At 39.4% G+C, this 21,324-nt stretch overlaps 1 protein-coding gene and 1 long non-coding RNA gene across 4 annotated transcripts in view; one reads left to right on the forward strand and one right to left on the reverse strand.

Annotated features, from left to right (window-relative positions):
• The window catches only part of TRIM36 (tripartite motif containing 36), a 43,619-nt gene extending 27,283 nt beyond the window's left edge, over positions 1-16,336 (reverse strand). Inside the window, exons 1-7 of one of the 3 annotated variants that reach the window (XM_060296130.1) lie at positions 16,011-16,336; positions 13,661-13,895; positions 10,371-10,400; positions 7,126-7,146; positions 6,013-6,338; positions 4,341-4,487; positions 90-185 (exon numbers count right to left, since the gene is read on the reverse strand). In XM_060296130.1, the coding sequence (XP_060152113.1) occupies positions 90-185; positions 4,341-4,487; positions 6,013-6,338; positions 7,126-7,146; positions 10,371-10,400; positions 13,661-13,895; positions 16,011-16,037 (882 nt within the window). In that variant the 5' untranslated portion in view covers positions 16,038-16,336. The remainder of the gene's footprint in view (positions 1-89; positions 186-4,340; positions 4,488-6,012; positions 6,339-7,125; positions 7,147-10,370; positions 10,401-13,660; positions 13,896-16,010) is intronic. The other 2 variants (XM_060296131.1, XM_030869858.2) reach the window with 2 other exon arrangements.
• On the forward strand, positions 15,578-18,015 carry LOC138842621 (uncharacterized). Its single transcript, XR_011377328.1, has 2 exons — positions 15,578-15,735; positions 17,762-18,015. It is a non-coding gene; the product is annotated as an uncharacterized lncRNA (long non-coding RNA).
• Positions 18,016-21,324: the final 3,309 nt, after the last annotated feature.

Raw genomic sequence — 21,324 nt, forward strand, 5'->3', positions numbered from 1 at the left:
GCTCAAATAATACCCTCTGGATTTTATGAACGAATAAATGAATATCTAAATGAATAAGTGAAAAATATGCAAACCAGCTTATCACTTACCTCCGTTTCTTTCATTAACAAGTTCAGTTCAGAAATCTGACTCTTCACCTGGCTCTCCTTGCCAATAAGGTAATCAATATCTTTTGAAAGCTTTTCCTATTGGAATATATTAGAAACAGAAATAGAAGTGTAACAAAGGCCTTCCAGAATTTCTTTTAACACAGTATCCTCTTCTCTAGCCTATGATGAACAGACAGTAAAATCAACAATGGTTATTATCGTTATTAACCCAGCGTAAACAGTCACTGGCGTTGAGCACACAGGCCTAAAGATACATGAGGGATTAGAAGCAGTTAGAAAAAAGAACAAGGTAGTGATGCTCAGATTAGTAAAAACTCCTGAATACACAAATAGCATATTTTTGTTGTCTCATCATCACTCCCAGAATGCTTCCTCCCAAGGCTTCTAAGTAGATGGAAGGGCAGCAATCCAAATAGTGTTGTCTTCCACCAGATTTTATAATTCACTCTCACACACACACACCCCACACACAACAGGAAAAACAACAAAGACCCTTCCAAAATAATCTTCAGAGTCCATCCCAGCCTAGATGTTCACTAAACAATTACACAATACACAATAATGAAAACACAGATTTATAAAAATAGGTAACTTCAAGAGCTTATTGAATAGTTTGTTTGTAAAGTAGTCATTTTGAAACTGGGATAGTTTACCATAATGTCATAGATTTTGGTGAGATCACTAGTGTGGCCCAGAAAACATTAATATACCTGAAATACATTTAAAAACAAACAATAATACCCTGACGCACCACGGGGTACAAAGCAGTAAGAGACAATGTATCCTGAGACTAAGTGAGAATAAGAACATCCAGAAAACACCTCCCATGCTGTAGCCCTGACAGGAGGATCTGAACATTTCTTGCTCACAACTGGACTAAGGGTTGAAAAGAGTTTGGAAGAAGAGGGGCAAAGCTCCTAGGAATTGAAGAAGTGAGTCTCCTTCTTATATCATCGTCCTCTTTTTTTACTTAGACCATGTTACAGGGTAAGAGAATGTATGCAGAAATGAAAGTGACAGGTCTCCAGCATGGCCCATCTTTAACTCTTTGGGACACCCAGGAATCAGACCCAGTGAGTTTCCTTGATGGCTCACTGGAGGGACAGAGGAAAGACCTGTCAGGCAGAGGAACAAGATTTCTGAGAACTCAAGGCAGGATGGGACCAAGAAGGAAATCATAGGATGTTAAGGATAGGAAGAGACATTAAAATCCTGCATTTTAATCCAGCATTTTACAGATAAGGAAACCAAAGCTCACCGAGTACAAATATCACATAGTCAATAGCTGAACTAGAAAACTCCTCACCACGCATTAACCATGATGTCACAGGCTGAGAGGTGCTTCCTCAGCACCAAGCTGCAAGGAAGATGATAGTTCTTCCAATACCACCGCTGTCAGGCCCATGTTAGGACCAGACCTACGGGGTATGAGTGCTGGCACTCTTTTTAGCTATAGTAGCAAAGAAAGGAATTTGGCCATTTAAACTGAAGTAGGGCTTAGTTCTGAAACAGCTTAAGTTAACAGTGCTAAATAGGCTAGAGAAGAATAGAGGACAGAATTCAGAAACACCATCCAAGGTCTAAGTGGTTCCAGTGAGCTGTGATGCTTAGACCAAGTCTCTGGCCAACCACAGCCTTTGTCTGAGATGGCTCCAGTCTTCTCAGTCCCCTTAAACTTAGGCAGTCTGTGTTAAGACTAGATCTGTCTTAACCAAGAATCAGTGGTCCATTTATTCATAATCCTCAAAAAAGTATATGCACCAGACACTGATACTAGTTCATCTAACGTGAGAAGCAGGTTTAAATCCTTTAGTGTTATTAGGACCCCAGTTCTCTAGGAACTGATCAGAGGCTAAATTCTCAAGGACCCCAAAGTTGCTCAAAGCTTCCTCTAGAGCGGTGGTTCTCAAATGCTGGTGTGCATCAGTCTCCTGAGAGTCCATAAAGAACACAGAGGCCCAAGGTCATTAAAGAAGTACAGGCCTGGCTTCCATAGTTTTACCAAGTGTTCCAGGTGATTCTAACACCCAGCAGAGTTTGAGCTCTCTTCCTGCAACACTCAAGTGAGTAAAAATGAAAATGATATTATAAACCTACCTATGTCACCTACATCATGAAGGCCTCCAGCTTAAAATCTAAAACAAGTAAAAAGGAAGATCTAGGGAGATCTGTTTACTACTTTCAGCAAAACTGAATAATTTTACTCTTACTAAAAAGTGAATAAATTGCAAAATCCATTATGGAGTCTCAGTTTTAAAAGTGTGAAACATAAATGGGAGAAATTAACAACAAGGCAAAGGATAACTTAAGTGTATGCTATTGTCAAATATTGATTCCAAGTAACAGAAAAAAAAGTTTTGGACAACTTATATAATATCCAACCAATAAGAAACAAACGAAAAAGGTGTCAAAGTTAAAATTAGCAAACAGTGTTATTGCCACTGTGAGGCACAACAGGGAAACAAAGACTGGATTTACTCACCCACTTGAAACAACTAAAAAATCCTAACAATAAATGAAACAGCTCTCAAGACACTGGACATCAAGAAACAAAAAACAGTGTCCCTGAGGGATGGGAAACAAGATGAGCCTATGATTGCTCTCAGCTTATTGTCAGGAGAAGGCTTCCCAGGCCTGGTGCAGAGAACTCAAATGGGGCCCAGGATCTCCCGTGAGATGAGGTGATGAAGCTGGGAGTCTGCGGAGGCCAGAGTTTATAAAACATAACACCTAAGAACAGGTGGCCATAAAGAGAAAGAACTCCAGAGATTTACCAAGCAGCCCCCTTGCTTATTCATATGAGCTTTGATCAATTTTTATGTGTGAGGAAATTGCCACAGGCCAGGGCAAGTATCACCCAAAAGAATTAGAAGGAAGAATTTCAGAGCTCACACATGCCGGAAATAGTGCCTGTTCCCCACAAGCCAGACTAAAAAAAAAAAAAAAACCTCAAAATTCATAGGGCATTGGGAAGAGTAAACAAATAGCTTTACTTCAATAATCACATAAAATTAGTCCTAGAACAAAATGCTGCTCTGTCCTAACAAAGCTTAACAGCAAGACCAAAAAGGAACAAATTGTTCCCAAGTAACTTCATCACACAACAGAAGAAAACTCAAGAATATCTTTAGGAATATAAAAATATCCAGTGCCCAACAAGGTGAGCTTTACAATACCTGGCAGCCAATCAAAAGTTGCCAGGCTTGCAAAGGAGGAGGGGAATACAACTCATAATGATAAGAAAAATCAGTCAAAATTGACCTAGTAATGACACAGATAACAGAATTAGTAAATGAGGACAGACAATAAAACAACAATACTGTAACCCATGCGTTGAATGTAGAGGGAGGACTGAGCATGTCAGACATACAAAATACAAAATATGAAACTGTATGTATAGATGCAAAATAGATACAGGTCAAAAAATGCATACACATATTGTTAAAGGAATCAAAAATTTAAATGGGTAGTAGATTTATAAATGAATTGATTCCCTTTTTAAAAAGGAAAAAAGAATGAAACAAAAAAATAGCACTATACCACTGCCTACTTGGCTGTAGATTATCAAATTTAAAAGTTTTAAAAGGGCCATGTGGGCTTCCCTGGTGGCGCAGTGGTTGAGAGTCTGCCTGCTGATTCAGGGGACACGGGTTCGTGCCCCGGTCCGGGAAGATCCCACATGCCGCGGAGCGGCTGGGCCCGTGAGCCATGGCCGCTGAGCCTGCGCATCCGGGGCCTGTGCTCCGCAACAGAAAAGGCCACAACAGTGAGAGGCCCGCGTACCGAAAAAAAAAAAAAGGCCGTGTATAAGGTTAACAGACAGTAAATAACTCAGTTTTAGCTGGAACCCACCAGAATAAACAAAAATGCTTATACTAATTCTATTGGCAGCAATAAGAATCAAGTGTCTTAAAACAGCTACTACCCTTCAAAGTGTGTCACTCCCGTAACCACACTCAATGTCGTGGCATTGGGCTCATGTAGGGATGGGTCATAATGAAGTGTCCTTCATCCCTCTCTTTCCTCAGAACTAGATATCAGTAGGACAAAGAGCTGCCTGGTCAGAAATACTAACAACCTAATATTAATAGATCATTAAGTAACACTTTAGATTATTAACTCATTTCAGTAAAACAGACCACACAATATGCACAGTATGATTTTATACAGAAAAAGTTAAAGGTCTAAAGTTATAAAGGATCAAAATTTAGTTCCAAAAATAAGTTCTACCTTTAAGGTTTTGTAGGCACTGCTCATAGTGGTTACACGGTGGTTGGAATGATTACCACCCAACTTACAGAGATGACAAACTGGCCTCTTACATAATTCACAGTACATGTTTATTCTCTCCGTTTCATGTTCTGGGCACATTAAAATCTATTGAATAAAGAATAAAAGTGGGATTAAGGGTCTTCATAGCTTACATGGCACTCAAAAGATTTCAAGTAATTGGGTAAAGTCCCAAAACACAAAGATTTGCTTTATGAAATCACTAAATAAAGCCATTTAAAGTAATGAAAGTGTAAAAAGAAATAAAAGCATTTGGTACATTATATGAGAATTCTCTACATTAGAATTACTGTTTTTCAATTTGAGGGTTCAAACGGTCAATTAATTATGTAAGTGTTATTTCCTCTAAACCTGCTGATAAGACTTAAGTGAAATGCTTAAACAAGCTAGAAAGGTCCTCTGATCATAATGACTAGGTAAATTCTTAATGATCATGATCAATATTTTTTAAGGTATCATAACAAATAACTTATGAGGACCCATAGCCTCATTATCCTCACAAGAAATCTGTTACTAAGAGAGTCTTGGAACACTTTATAAGCTTCCAGATGTTTGCTTTTACATATTGATTGCACACACACTGACCAAATTTAGAACTGTGTTCTCCTGATTTAAGTTTCTACCTTTTTGTTTACTCTGTAAACTATCATCATAGTTACACTGAATTTTTACATAATGTAGCTGTTTTCATTTGGAAAAGAAAGAGGATTCTTTTAAACTAGTGTGTTAATGGAAATCAAAAAGCTGCCCATTATTCCAAAAGATTAGATTTTAAGCAACTACAACTGGTCTGATAACTTAGAGAAAATTTTTTTTAATTCCATTATAAAAAGTCCTAATACCAATGTGTAGCTCCAGGAGAAAAACTGGAAAAGATTTCAAATTTCTAAGCATGCCCAAGTTCCTACATTCTCAAAACCATTACATTTAAAATAGAATATAAAGTCAGGCTTTCTGCAAGGAATGCAAGAACTCAAAGTTATAAGGCAAATATTCTATAGGATGAGACACCTTTTTAGAACTTGACTATAGTGAATTACACTATTCACTATTTTGTTTCATCTATAACTTCATTCATAAAGTTTTTCTGTACGTTACTATAGAAATTACACAGAATATTTAAGAAATGCAAATTCCACTTTAAATACTATAGAACCATTATATCATAAGCTTCAAACTATTAGGCTGTAGTTAGTTACTCTTATTTATTCATAATACAATTTTAGGTAACTAAAAATGTCAGAATGTTTCCCAATCACATCTTTTAGACAATTATGGATTTATCATATTAAAGCACAAAAGCTTTTTAACTTTAACCATTTCAATCTTAGACAGTATATCTGACATCACCTTTCCTCTCTTACTCAGTTATCATTACAAACATTCATATATTGTATTGTATCACACTGTATTGTAATAGAGTGAACCATAATATTGCCTTCTAAGCTCTGGGGACGTTTAGCAACATACTAAATGACTCCAACTACTAGGCCTTAATTTCTTGTTCCAGCTTTTAAAGTTATTTCCCTTCTTACTGTCAGGTTCTAGACTTGTTACAATTTATCTTATCATATTAAGTTTAATACTCTAACTTAATAGAAACTTCACTTACCTTGGGTCTAAAATTCGTAGTTGGGCCCACATACTCATGCTGCGCTTTTACAGTACCCCAAGGATGATAAATTTTGAAGCATTCATTGCAGTAGCTTGCACTACAGTCCATGCAACTTTTTGTGGATTCTTGAGGTGGTGGTTTACAAAGGTCACACATAATGGCTGTGGCTGCCCTGGCTGCCTGACGATATCTTTCAACAATAGTTTCCAAAGTGAAATTTCGAAACAGACCGTTGATTCCCCGTTCTCCAAGATCCACATCATGCTCACAGCCAGGACACGGAAAAGTAGTTGTCCTAGGGGTCAATGAATTGCGCTTCCAGCCTGTGTAATTAGTTAAGTCCTTGTTTAGTTACATCAGTAGGAAAATGGATAGAATGAAAACTAAGGAGTCATGTTTTGGAAAGATACATAACTACAAACATATTGCAAAAACATAATACTCAAAGTGGCTCCATATAAATCAATTTATGTACTGAAAATGCTTTTTTTAAAATGGTTTTTCCTTGGCATACAAAAGATAAGCCCAAGTTATTAAACAGTGATCAAATCAAAAAGGAATGAAATTATTCTGTAATAAATCCCATATAAAAACCATATTAAATCAAACAGATATGTGGACAAAACATATAATACAATACTACACAGGGTCAAGATCTTTTGAAATTATACAATTAATGTTTATAGTTAATTTCATATATCATTCCCAAAGGAATTTGGCTTGCATTTAAATGAACACAGCCTTGGCTCATTGATAGGAACTGAGTTTATACATAAAAGAGCAAGAGTCCTTAACCCAGCCAGGGTCCATGGATTGACTCCATGAAGAGTCAAATAGTTTGGTAAACTATTTGAAATTATATGCAAAATTTCGCATGTATGTATCCATACATATTTTCTGGTTAAATAACCCATAGCTTTTATCAGAGTCTCAAAAGAATATGTGACCACAAAACTGTTAAGAACCACCGCAAGAGAGGGTATCCCACTGTAGTATTGTTTTATCTAGAAAATTCAGTAGGCAAAATCATTAGTTAATTGAGTGCAATCTATAAAAGAGTAAAAAGCTCATTCACAGATCTAGAATCTAGTGACTTTAAGAGGAACCAACCATTTAATATCTTCTTATGACCTGAAAAAAAGAATCATTAAGATTATTTAATTCAGTAAGCCAGAAGATACACCAAAAAAATTACAGATAACTTTACAATATATAAATAATACAATGAATGACCTTAAACATCACACTCTTCTTCAGTATTATCCTGATTTTAACAAATCAAGAAACCAAGGCATGACGGCCCTTACCCACAGGTTCACAAGAATCTGGGGTAGTCTGTTTAACACAGGTGTATGCCTATCATGTTCCCTCCTCTTCTGTATAAATTTGAGTATGTAGCCTTGGTTGCCTGCAAAATAACTTCCTAAATATAAACACAAAGTTTTTAACCTACAGCCTTCTTTCATACTACTATGTATCCAGTACCAAAAGTGAATGGTTAAACTTAGTATATGACATTTAGAAAAGGTCTTTAAGCAGCTATATTAATATTGCCTTGGCAACATTACTATCATCACTGAAGACTGTCTTAAAAGATATCTGGCATATCACTACATAAATCACTACAGGTAAAATTTAGTGATCAGCCCACGATATTATTCATTTGAAGTGACTTTACACCATGCAAAATGGCATTAGGCCCACAAAGCTACTTATGCAACAAACATGCAGCTACACTATTTTAAATTTTAAATATTTTCAAAATATTTAAAGATATTTTTAACCTTCACATTTTAAAACATACCCAAAAAAGCATACAAAAAAATCTGCCCCATAAAAATTTGAAAATCCGACATAAAATATACTCTTGTAATAATTCTAAAAACATGCAATACAGTACAAGATATTTCACACCACAGCAGGCACATAATAAAATAAGCATCAGAGCTACTTTTAAAACACATGCCAATGAAAATTTTGTTTAGTGAAAAAACAAGCCAAATAATTCTGGAAGTGATATAGTACAGTGGTCAAGTTTAAACAAATGGAAATTCATATTTAATTGCATGCTTCCACACATGAACTAGGTGATATAAATTAAAATGGATACCTAATCTCAACAGTCAATGTTTTTAAAAAAATGAATTATTGGTTTTATGAATAGAAGATTGTGATCAATTATGTAATGGGGAAAAACAAAAGTAAATTATGCCAGTAAAATCACGCTTTAACACATACACTGGTGACACCCAGATTTTGGCCTCATGTTCAGAAATTTTAGAAAAAAAGTTTTATCCCTTTTCTGTAAACCTCTTTTGTTTTTATAATTAAAAAAACAAGGTATAAAGCATCACACTGAACTTCTTATATCAGACAAAATACTAAATCAATATATCTGCTAAAGAACTTTTATTTCATCTGTCTTAACTTCTACCATTGTTTTCATAAAAACAATCAATAGAATATATATTCAGGGCAATAAAGAAAACAGGACAGATCTAAGGATATTCTGGGAAGTGAACCTGATGGAAAAAAATCAAGATGGTAGAACTAAGAAAAAAACATAACAGAATCAACATTTCTCTATAACTCTGCTAATATAGTAAACATTAGCCAAATGTGGCTATTTAAATTTAATTAAAATTTAATTTAAAATTCATTTCCTTAGTTGTAGTACCCACATTTAAAATTCTCAAGAGCCACATATGGCTAGTGGCTACCATCTTGTATGGTGCATGGTCAAACATTTCTATAATTATAGAAAGGTCTATGGGACAGTACTACCCAGTAGCATGATATAATGGGGAAAAAAAGTAATGATGTCTTGGAAAGGTAAAGAAGCAATATAGGCCAAGCAATGCAATTTTCTATGTCAAACTCCATTTGCGGGGTCAATAATATTTGCTAATTATCTGAACACTGCCACCTCACAGAATCAATTCTTTACCCCATACCTTTAACTTCAACGACAGATTAAACTAGTTAAGCATAAACCACGACACAATTATAAAATGAAGACGCAATAAAAATTTCAAACTCGTTTATAGCAAATCCCCCCCCAAAAGTCAGCTTTCCATCATATGTTTTACCGTTTAAATGATCAAAGAGAATAATAAAGTATTTCAAAACAAAGAGAGTCAATTCATAACAGGTTCCAAACCTGTGCCAGCTGCATCTTCTCCCATATCCTGGCTGCAAACAACTTCCCCACTGTTAACACCTGGACACGTTAAGTAGACTATTTCTCCTCATGCTGGACACTCACGTTGGGCTTCCTGGTGTTGTGCATTGGACTGATGCCTTATGCTTCCACCTTAATGCTTCCACATTCTGACCATCTGATGCCTATGAGTTACATTTACCCTTTGAGTATTAGCATTTTCAAACTGCAAAAACTTTTTCTCGACTACCCTCTGAAGCAAAAGTAGGTAACAAGGTAATTTTTTAAGCAAACTGTTCCTATCTTTCCTCCTAATTATTAACTTTCAACACTTAAAATTCTCAGGGACTCACTAAAGCCTGTAAGAGAATGGATTACACGTGGCTTCTAGAAGTGGCTGTAAGATTTTAAAATCGAGGCATGTAGAAGCAGGTGAGGAAACCAGAAAAGGGATACATTTCAAGTGTTTATTTTCTCCACTAAAATTTAAGGTATCACCAGCATTCCTGAAAAAAAGTAGCCAATTTTACTTTAAAGGTCAACTGGAGTAAAAAAAAAAAAATTATTTTAATAAAATGGGTTGGCCCACCTTTCACACAAAAGCAATGTACGTTATTTACCCACAAGTGAGACCTGAGTGTTAAAACTCTGAACCCAAATACCTTAAAATAAAAACAAAAAATACACCATACGCACAAACAAGCAAAGATTATGGTATTAACTACAAAAATTATCAATACCTTTAAGCAAATTTTTAAATACAGAAGAAAGTACTGGCTTATTTAACCTCCCGAAGGGTAATATGGCTGTCAACGTAAGCTTTGTTCCACTAAGTAAATGTAAAGCATTTTTAAGGTAACATTAAAAAAAAAACAAGGGGATGTCATTTTCTTTAAAAATATCCCATAATGGATATGTGTGTGTGTGTGTGTGTGTGTGTGTGTGTGTGTGTGTATACATGGCAAAATGCAAGCACTAATAATCAGAGCTCCATTTAAAAACATCAGAAATTGTTTGGAATTTTAGTCCTGTTGACCTTTAAGTCATGTCAGCCAAATTTGTTCACTTCCTACATGATTTTGAAGACTTGACCACTGATATTTATTTTAAAAAAAACTTTATCTATATAAAGTTATTTAATTTAAATCTAACACTATACTGCCTGCGGCCACACAAGCAATAAAGCATTTTCTACCTCTCCACCCCAAAGATCTCCGTTGTGATGCTGTGAACAATGAACAGAAAGCTGGATTTAGAATTTAATTTCAAAGAGAAGATTCACAACATGTTAACAAAAGATAAAGCAGTAACTGTGTCCTACACATAATACAATTACTGAATTAACAGTAAAAAAAAAATGTTTTTCCTGGTACGCATGGTATTTATATAAAGCCACCAATGTAAAACAGTCATCAAGCTTATCCTATCACGGTTCAGAATTAATCACTGTTGGTGCATCATTTAAGATACCTATACTTTATCCTACAGATTTGTATTTTTAAACAATCACACTTCTGAAAACTGTTGAATATATAAAGTAAAAATCAAGCATCTCTTTTCTGGTTTTTTTAAGTGATCTAAATCAACACAGTAAATAAACATTACTACCAATGATTGTATCTTAATGACAACAGGTAATACAGAATGGGAGAAAAGCTTGCATATATATGACCAAAAATGAACACTTATATAGCTCTTTTATTTTTACACAATTTAACATGCTAGTGTTATACACACAAATCTTACTCTCCTTTCAAGGCATGCTTTTATTTTAAAATCTGTCAAATGACCCATGCAATGCTATTTGAAAGGAATATGTGTGAAAGTGTAAGCCACATATGTCATTTTACATTTTCCAGTAGCCACAAAAAAGTAAAAATAAACAAGTGAAATTAATTTTAGTAATACATATTTAACCCAATATATCCAAAAACTCTCATTTCAAAATGTAATATAAAATTATTAGAGGTATGTTATATTCATTTTTTCACTCTAAGAGGTACAAGTGCATATCTCAATTCAGACTAATGTGTCTCAAGCACTCAACAGCCACCTGTGGCTAGTGTACTGGACAGATCTGGAATTTTTGCTGTGAATATACCCAGAGTACTACTACTCTTCCACAAGGCAGCCATCATATTCTGCAGTCATCCCTTCATCAAATATTCTTATTTCCTATAATTGATCTCCACAGAGAAGCTTTCTAACTTGCCCCCCATGAGGACATAATACAGCTTAACAGGGCTCTTCCTAAAGAAGAGGGAGGAACATCTCGGTAAATCTAGTTTTGATCTCTTGTTCTGGAAAAATGCCATCATCGATAAATATAAGCCATCATGGCATGCTCTGTACAAATCTTATAGCAAACGTTTGTCATTCAACATCCACTCAACACATATTTATTAAACATCTACCAACTACTGTGCTAGTTAAGTTCCTGAAAACAGAAACAGTTAACTATTTTTCATCTATATTTCATTCATACTTTATATCGATCACATAAAAACCAAATCTTAAGATTCAAAGCCTATATAAAACACAGAATTTCATGAAATACACATGTGAGCTCAATCTAATGATCAGTAGAAATACTAGTATTTAACTACAATTTTATTTCACGGTCTGTGCTGAATATTAATATACAAAAAGTGAATCTTCTTGGTCAATCAAGCCAGGGTCCTTAATTATCCAATGAGGATCTAGCAACAGAATATGAATTTTTATCTGATAGAATAATTTTAAGCTATCACTGTCTTTCCTCCCCTCCTCAGTATGCCAGTTTCCTAACAGGGACGAAAACATAAAAGTGATGACTTCACAAAGAGCATAACCCTCTCCAACCTCATACATCCTGCACTCCCATCGTTACCTAATGCTCCCTTTTTTGTATATACGTATAATTTTTATGTGTGTAAAATATCCTCCAAGGAATTGGTGATTACCATTTTAAAAAAATTCATGTTTTTAAAATATCATAATACCACTCTTAGAACAAATCTCCTCTTATACACTCTCTGATGGAGCACATAGACACAAATATTGCCCAAGGAGACTCCATATCACAGCATGGACCAAAAAAGATGGCATTCTCTAACATGCAAATGAGGAGAAAAAGATTCTTTTCTGATTTTAAAAAAAGGGTTTTTTTTTACAATATTAAAAAGTTACTCCTATACTAAAGAGGGAGAAATGGACAGAGTGGACAAAAGGATTAAACTGAAAACCTCAAAGCCCAAACTGGGCAGAGCTGAAGCCCTGAAGTCTGGTGCTCATGGCCGCTCGAGGACTCTCCTCCATAGGAAGGAAGTGCTGAACATGATGCTGTGGTATTTCTACCCAAACCTCTACCTCCCCTTGACCCTTACTGCCGATTTTGGCCCTTAACTTCCCAGTGGCCCTGTTCCCAATGATTTTAAATTAATTTTGATCTACATTAATCCTGCAATAGATGTTCAGAAGAAAGAAACACCACCCCTATAGGAAAAAATTTAAACACCGGCTATATAATAATGGTATAGGACTTCCCTGGCGCCGCAGTAGTTAAGAATCCGCCTGCCAATGCAGGGGACACAGGTTCAAGCCCTGGTCTGGGAAGATCTCACATGCCACAGAAGCAACTAAGCCCATGCGCCACAACTACTGAGCTTGCGCACCATAACTACTGAAGTCCGTGCGCCTAGAGCCCAAGCTCCACAATGAGAAGCCACCGCAATGAGAAGCTCATGCACTGTAATGAAGAGTAGCCCCCGCTCACCGCAACTAGAGAAAGCCCACACACAGCAATGAAGACCTAACGCAGCCAAAAATAAATAACTTTATTTTTAAAAATAAATAACTTTATTTTTAAAAATAAATAATTTTTAAAAATAAATAAATTTATTTTTAAAAATAAATAAATAATGGTATAGTACATGTGCTATACATCTAATTAGATCTACTTCTACACACTACTACAGAATTCCACTACTGTTTAGCTGATGTTCAAAATCCTTACTTTAAAATTTGGATTAAAAAATGGCTGAAGAATAAAATGGAATAAAATGATACCAAATAACATTCCTCTAAAAAGTCTTCTAGAACTGGGCATTATGTAGTCTCATCCCTTAATTCTGCATATTTATTTACCTATTACCACACATAGATGGTTCCCTAGTAAGTACTTCAGTGGTCCATTATTTCATTCCTCATATAAAGGACTTCACAGGGTCAGAACACCCCCTAAAATACAGACACAGTTAATAATGGGCTCAATACAAAATTCGCGTTCAATATCCCATATCCATTTTAAATGCATACCAAAAGACAATAAAAGTTCATTTTGACGTTTTAAAAGTTCATTTTAAAAGAGAGAGGGATTCTTTTCTAACTATAGTTTTAATTTATTCACCTGGAATGATTAACCCCAAAACAACGAAAATAATTTCCCTTCCACAATTATCACTGAACATATAACCAAACTCCACCACCCCAGGTTCTACCACATACCTGGTCTGCTAATTCTGTCAATTTTGTCCATGCTAGGGGAGGGAAGCCGAAGTCGAGGACTGCTCTGATTGGAGTTGTCTGATCCCACGTCATTGAATGAATCATCAAGCATCAGTAAGAGTTCTTTTACACATTTATGACAGATACTATGTTGACAAGGGAGAATCAACGGGTGGGTAAACAGCTCCTTGCATGCCGGGCAAATGAGCTCTCTTTCAATATTCTTAATGGTAACCTTAAGTTGAGAAAAAGAAATCAGAATCAAAGGCTTTTAGTGTAAATACATTTAGTGTAAATACATTTAGTGTAAATTAACATGCTTATACCTCTTGTATAAGTACATGTGTTAACCTTTCAAAAAAGAATTAAACAGATTTTTTTAAAGTCTGAAGTTTCATTTTGGTTATGAAAGTCTATACCATTAATTATGTCCCCCTCATTATCCATTGCCTAGAGGTGAAGGGGCATGAAATGGTTAAAGAAAAAAAAAAGAGAAAACCTGAAGTATGAGAAAAATTAGCATAAAGTATTAGGGGACCATAATATTTCATCAACAATTATTAAGTTATTAAATCATTATTAATTAACTGATTTAGGACTTCAATGAAATCCTGAAAGTAGATTACTTCAATAAAAATTAAGTATATAGCACTAAGAATAGGATTATTCCTATTTAGCACATTAGCTCTGTAACTGGCAAGTAACAAGAGCTGGTAAAAACTGGGTTAGCCATTATGTTCATGGAACTCTACTTGAAATCTATTTACAAGCTGAATTATCTGCAACTTTCTACATTAAATGTGACCATTTTCCACATGCTGCAACTGTAATGTAGGTAAGAGTTTCTCAGGCTGCATATCAAAGCAGTTATCTTAAAAGCACTTTATGAATACTAAAAGGGTATAGGGGATTAGAAGGAACCATTATAAATGCTCTCTCGATACTACAGGCTTGCAATATTTTCAGTGAGAAACATTTAGACTCATCACAACTAAAAAGGTCTAATGACCTCATACCAGTTTTCCCATTCTTTGCCTGTGTAGTTTTTCCCCACGGATCCCAAACTTCAGGTGCTATGAATCTATATTTAGCATACCTGCAATTTTAATGATGGTAGAATTTTAAAGTACTCATAAACCTGTACAGTCATTTCAACTACTGGAAACACAGAGAAAATTAAAACTGAATTAATTCACTTGTTTTAGTTACATAAAAATGCATGTGAGTATTCCCCTTAAAATGACACCAAGTGCTTTAATAATCCCTGACAATAGCACTTCAGCCAACTGGCTTTATCACTGTCAATGGGTCTTGTGATGCAGCGTTTCTTGATGCATCTCACAATGTTTAAAAAAAGCCCACATCACATCACAGTTTTAGTAAATTTGGAGGATATCCACACCTCACAATTCACATCAAACAATACAGAATATTCACATCCTCTCTCATTTCGTAAAGAATTTGACATCTGATTCAAAAGGAAATTATTGTCCTGAATGTTCAGAACAGGCTCTCACGCCCCATTTTATGAGAGGTGTACTTCCCACTGAAAGATCTAAAATCATTTCCACTTTTCTTGTACACAGAGCAGTGCATAAGCTTGCTAATCACGATGGATATAAAGCAATTCTTACGCAAAAGAAAAATTTAGTGCTCATTTTACACTCATTGAGAGGAAACAACCTGATTAAGAGAAATGTGATGTGCTGGCTCCCCCAATTAAGCTATTTCAAAATAAATGAGGTTCGACGGGAAACTAGCAAGTTGGAAAGAATTGCATATCCGACCCCTTGAAACAAAAACACTTGTACCCCGACAGCTGCTGCAGTAAGCCCGCCTCCCGCGAGCAGGCAAAGGCGGGGAGGAGCCACTGCTCGCGGTGACTGCGGGCCCGGCCCGCGAGGGTCCGAGGGGGACTCGAGAGCCGCCGCCACCGCGCTCCCAGACAAAGGAAGGCGGGACACGCGCGGGACACGCGCCCCGGGCCGCGACGGGCACCCGACTCCCTAAAGCGAATTAATTCTACAATCTGAATACCATTAAAGAGCCCCGCCCAAACTCCCCGAGGTTTTCAGGTGAGCCATCACCGCACAGGAGTGGCACACTCTTCCGGGCCCCGGTGACCCCGAGTCCGACCGTCCCACTGAGGGGCAGAAAGGGGGCGCCCCGGGTTGCGAAACCCTGCCCGGGGCGGGAAAGGCGAAGAGGAAGCGGGGCCACCACACGCCCGCCCTCGCTCCTCCGGGGGGAGAGGGTCCCTCACGGCTCAGGGCAGAGGGGAAAGAGAGACCCAGGGGACCCGGCGCGCCGCCACCGAGGCGTTAGGCGGCCGTCCCTCTCCCCCACTCACCAGCGAGTCTGAACCATCCCCCTCCATGGTAGCCTTTTGCCAGGTGTCATCAAAGGCAGGATCCAAACAGGCAGACGGGCGGCCCCTGGCTGGGTCTGGTAAGCGGGTCCCTGTGGCGGCCTTGGAGCCTCGGTTCGGAGCCGGAGGGCGAGCTGGTCAGCCGGACCCCACCAGCGGACCGACGCGGCGAGGAGGAGGTCAGGGCGGGCGAAAGCAAAGACGCGGAGAGACGAGCTTTGCTCCCTACGGTGGCTCCGTGAATCCCGCCCCGCAGCCGGCTGCAGCGTCGGCTCCTGCGGCCTGCGGCTGGGCGGGCAGCCACGCGGAGACCGGGCCAGGGGTCCGTGGAGGGCGGGGCCGGGGCGGGGCGGCGCCGTCGCCCGGGCAACAGCGCCCACCGCACAAAGGAGGAGGGGCCGCGGGCGGGCGGGTGGAAGGCCCAGCGGCGGAGCAGTGGGCGGGGGTGTGGCAGTCGGCGGGGTTCCAGCTCGTTCAGCCACCGCAGCTGCCCCTTCCCCGCCCCTCCTCACTGCCGCCCGGGCCGCCACCTTCGCCCCCTGCCGGGTAGGAAGTCTCGGAGGGTCGGAAGTGAGGGCGGGGAAGGGGCGGTGGAGGCCGAGGGCCGAGCCGGGGCGGGGCCGCGGTGGAGCGGTCCGGCGGTGCTGCCCCAGACTACTGCCCTGGCCATTGCTCCGCGCCGACCCTCTGCTCTTCATTTTTCTTTCCGTGCGCTTTGTTAAAGCGCGGACTAAGCATTCAGAGGCAAGCTCCATTTCCTGACTCTAGCCGGGGCGGCAGGGAGAGGGCTGGCCCAGGCCGCCTTCCCGTGCCGTCGCACCCGGCACACAGAGTCGCGCGCGGGGGAGGCGACCAGGGCGAGACCCAGCTCACCCCGCCCCAACCAGGGTCGGGGGTTTCCCCTAGAGGGTCCCTGTCCCCGCCCCGCTCTCCTCCTTCTCTTCCGGCCCGATTCGTAGCGTGAACTTCACATTCCCTGACTGGTCACCAACCACTCGTTTTCTGCTTCTGCTTTTACACACCAGGGCGCCGCGCTGCCACGCACGGCACGTTCTTGCCAAGTGGCGCGGGGACAAGCCGCAGCATAGGGGTCCCTCTCCCGGGTACTGGCCGGGAATTAGAGGCGGCAGCTCCCTGCCCCGCCTAGTGTGTGCGTACCGCCGCCGCCGCCGCCGCGCGGTTCCCACCCCCGGGCACGGAGGGTGTGGGGAAATCGGGACAGCTGGTTGGTCTTTAACGGCTCCGGCACCCACGCACCCAGGCGGTGGGCGCCCGCCCTGTGTTCAGGCACCGTTTTTCCAGGTCGGAGACTAGCCGCATAAAGTTCACCTGCTGCGGTTCAAGCGCGTTTCTTCCAGTTTTCAAGGCAAACCGAAAACACATTAACGTGGGGTTGTTGGAAACCGTATTGTTAGATGACGCCACCGCCCTCCCAGCTGGCTAAATAATTCCATCTCATGTATAGACTGAGAAAACAGGAGCTCTAAGCAGCTGGGCGAAGGGACCACAGAGCTGTAGCGCGGCATCCCGTTTAGGTTTTGACACGCTTCCCCCTTTTATTTCCCATTTGGGACAAGTCTCTGTCTGTGGCAAGTTCCGCCGTCTTCCCACAGCACTGTCAGCAGTAATAGCCTCTTCTCCAGCCGACAATTAAATAACGCTGTGGCAGTGCAGAATTAAGAACAGCAAGGGACCGTAGCAATTGTCTTTAATGGAATACCCTCAATTTACAGATGAGGTGCAGAGAGGATGAACACCTTGCCAAGTAATGACTGGACTATTCTGATCCAGATTAATGCCCGCTGCGTGGCCGAACATGCTGGAGTTGAGGCTGCTTCCTCCCCACAGGTTCTGAAGCGTCCTAATCAGAAGGGAACTGAGGAAGATAACAAAATGCGTGTGTAATTTAGTTACCTATATGATGTCCTACACCATGTTCCCATATAGATTTTAAAAGGCTCGACCATTAAAAAGCATTATAAGTCGGTTTCTGTCTTTAATTCTGGTCTTTGGGTTCAACAATACCCCTTTGGCTGTAATCTCACATCAGCACACTTGAATAGTGCTTTGGTCCAAAACTAAGGAAAGTACAGAGTAAAAGAGATTAGAAGGTTTCATTAACATGAACTAAAGAAAAAACTGTATAGACAATACTTGGCTGAAAATAAATTTGAAAGCCCTTCCATTATGCAAATCAAATGACAATGAGTTATTTTCCACCTGATTCTCAAAGTTCAAAAAATATGTTAATACACTTGGTAAGAATGTGGGAAACTAGACACTTTCAAACTTTTTTGTAACAGTGTAGATTGGTCCAGCTTATTTGAAGGGAAATTTTGTAAAACCTATCAAAAAATTTCAGTGTTTCTCCTTTTAAGCAATTCCACTTCTAATAACTTTCCCACTGAAAGACTTGCATTGTGCACAAAAACATGTACAAAGATCTCAGGGGGACTTCATAGAAATTAAATATCAACTATCCATAATGTACATCCATGCCATGAAAAGGATTTCTAAAATAGTGTAAAACAAATATAAAACCATATGGATTCTGTATGTTGCCACTTTGGAAAAAAAAAAAAAAAAGGTGAGACAGGCAGGCATATTGCTTACATAGGCAAATAAGTAAATAAAAGTAAGTCCGAAATGGAGCACAAAAATTGGTAACAGTGTTGTGGAGAAGTAAGGGGATGGAGTCAGGTGCGGAAGACACTTTCCATCCACATTGTATTGTATTATTTGCACTTTATAATATGTGTATGTTTTACTTCTAGAAACTTTTTAATGTAACTTAATCCATAAACTTTTAAATCCATATTTATTTAAACTATTTAACCCATATACTTTTAAAAGCAAAACGGGGGAGAGGGAATATTGGTAAGAAGATAGCAAATATGAAAACCAGCAGTCTAAATGACCACTCTCCCATTTGCCTAGTCATTTCTCCCCCCTTGGCTGCCATGCTTTGGGGCATCTCATCACTTTCTCTCAACATCCATCCATCTCAGCCTCCCAGTTATCAAAGATACCAAGAGCCTTCCCAGTTCCTCAACTTAAAATCCTGTGTGGTTTGGGGTTTTTTTTTTTTTTTTTAAATTCTTCTCTTTCCTTTCCCCGTACCTCTCTCTGACAGCCTTCAAATCCTCTTACAACAACTCAAAATGAATCTAGTATAGTATGGAGGGCCTAGAATTACCATGCTTCTTCTCTGTAGACATTTGAAGGTGTTTATGTAGGAATGACATGAAAGATGTGTTTTGTTTTGTTCTTTAAATCATTATTCTCCCAGTTTGTACTGCATACACCATCCCTTGGTGCCTGCCCCTCCCCAGTTTGGAGTATCCTAGCACTTTCTTTTCCAGTAGTTTCTTTTAAAACATGGGTCAAAATTCAACACAAGGAAGCCTATTCCACATCTATCACCACCTCCAGTCTACAGACCTTCAATACTCCTGCCTATATTATGATATCTTGTGCTTGGTGGCGTTGTGTAATTGCTCTTCTATCACGAGGGTGTGAGCTGTCTCAAATCTATCTGCTTCATGAAGTCCAAAGGTCAATTTCTCCTCCTTCACCTGCCATCAACCACCACTCCCAAAACACACACACACACATACACTATTCAGGTCTGGTAAAACAGACGTTCAATAAATGTTCATTACCTCACACTTAAAATATAAACCTGATACCCTTTAGTTTCTACACTATTCACTAAACTGACTTGCTCTCTTTCCACACTGACTCCTAATACCCAACAAGAGCTTAAATTCCTGGCCAAGTCAGGTCCTAATGACCCTGGTGCATATTTGAGTCAGTGCTGTGAGGCTCTTAATCTGTTTGGTCAGAGGTCAAACAGCCAGGGTACCGTTCTGTTAGTATATCCTGAACAAGAACAAGCAACAAGGTCCCATGGCCAGCATACTTCTAAACCTTGCCTCCTGGTGGAAACAACCTGGGTTTTCAATTAAGAGAGCCCCTGGACTTAGGGGAAGTAAAGAAGGTGGCAATGAAGTCAATTAATGAAGTCAATCACAGGGTTTCACAGTGGACTGCCACATGCACTGTCTAAGCTGCTGGGTATCGGGAGGTTACAGGTGAAGGCATGACAAATGACATTTACCAATTATTGACCCAAGCATCTGACAAGCCAAGCTTACCTGTCATAAAGTGTTTCTGTGGGAACAACCTCAGGGGAGAGGAGTCCAGCAAGCCAGGAAGTTCGGATTTCCCTTGCCGAGCCAACTCGAGCTCATCTTTCAAGGTGCAAATCTAGAGCCTGCATCCTCATTAGTCTAGTTCTCATTGATCAGCTCCCTTTACTCTGAGCTCCTCTAGCACTTAGAGTCTTACCGCTCAGTTTAACACGATTAGGATGCTCTCATTTCGTACACTCATGTTTGATGTTTTGTAAGCCTTATCTTCCCATCCATTTCAAGCTTTTGTTTGTTTAAGAGAAAATCCAGGAGGCATTTATCTGCTAACTGGTAGCACCAGACCAGCGATTTGAGAGTTGATGAGAGGTACAGTGCTGCTCTGGCAGACACTTCCCCATTAAAGGCAGGAGTGTATTGGCTGCATAACTGGTGGGCAAAGGGGTCCCTTAGCCAACTTGGGGTGTGAACAATCTCGATAATATTCAGAGGTTGTTAGCAGGTCCCCTTTGACCACATCTTATTATTCCTACACTTAGGGTTGCTAGGTTTAGCAAATAAAAACACAGGACATCCTGTTAAATTTGAATTTCAGATACATAATGAACTTGTTTAGTATATGTCCCAAATATTGAATGGGATATACTTACATTAAAAAATCTGTTGTTTAACTGAAATTCAAATTTAACTCTACATTCTGTATTTTATCTGGCATCTCTACCTCCCATTGTTAATGATCATAGTTTGCATATAAGGGGTCTCAAGACCCAACCCTGTTGTCGAAGTAGCTAGATGTAATAGCTTTACTTACTGAAGGCCTACTATGTGCCAATAACAGTATTAGGAACTTTGCACAGAATATTCATTTAATCCTTGCAATAACCCTGTGAAATAGGTATAATTCCCTTCAGAGGGGACATGTAACAGTCACAAGTCCTCTCCACCTCTATTCGGAGATTAAGTAATACCCTCAAGGTCACATGGCTAGATACCAAGAGCCAAGATTCAAACCTGGGTGTCACTCTAGCATCCCTACTCAGGCCCACAGGAGTGTCTAACATGCAATTTCAATTTAATAGAAAATATGATTTAAACATTCTTTGACAAAGCAGTTTCAGAGACAGTTTTTCCCCCCCAAATTATCT

Source organism: Globicephala melas, chromosome 3, assembly GCF_963455315.2.
Source record: "Globicephala melas chromosome 3, mGloMel1.2, whole genome shotgun sequence".
In the NCBI taxonomy this organism is placed as follows: domain Eukaryota; kingdom Metazoa; phylum Chordata; class Mammalia; order Artiodactyla; family Delphinidae; genus Globicephala; species Globicephala melas.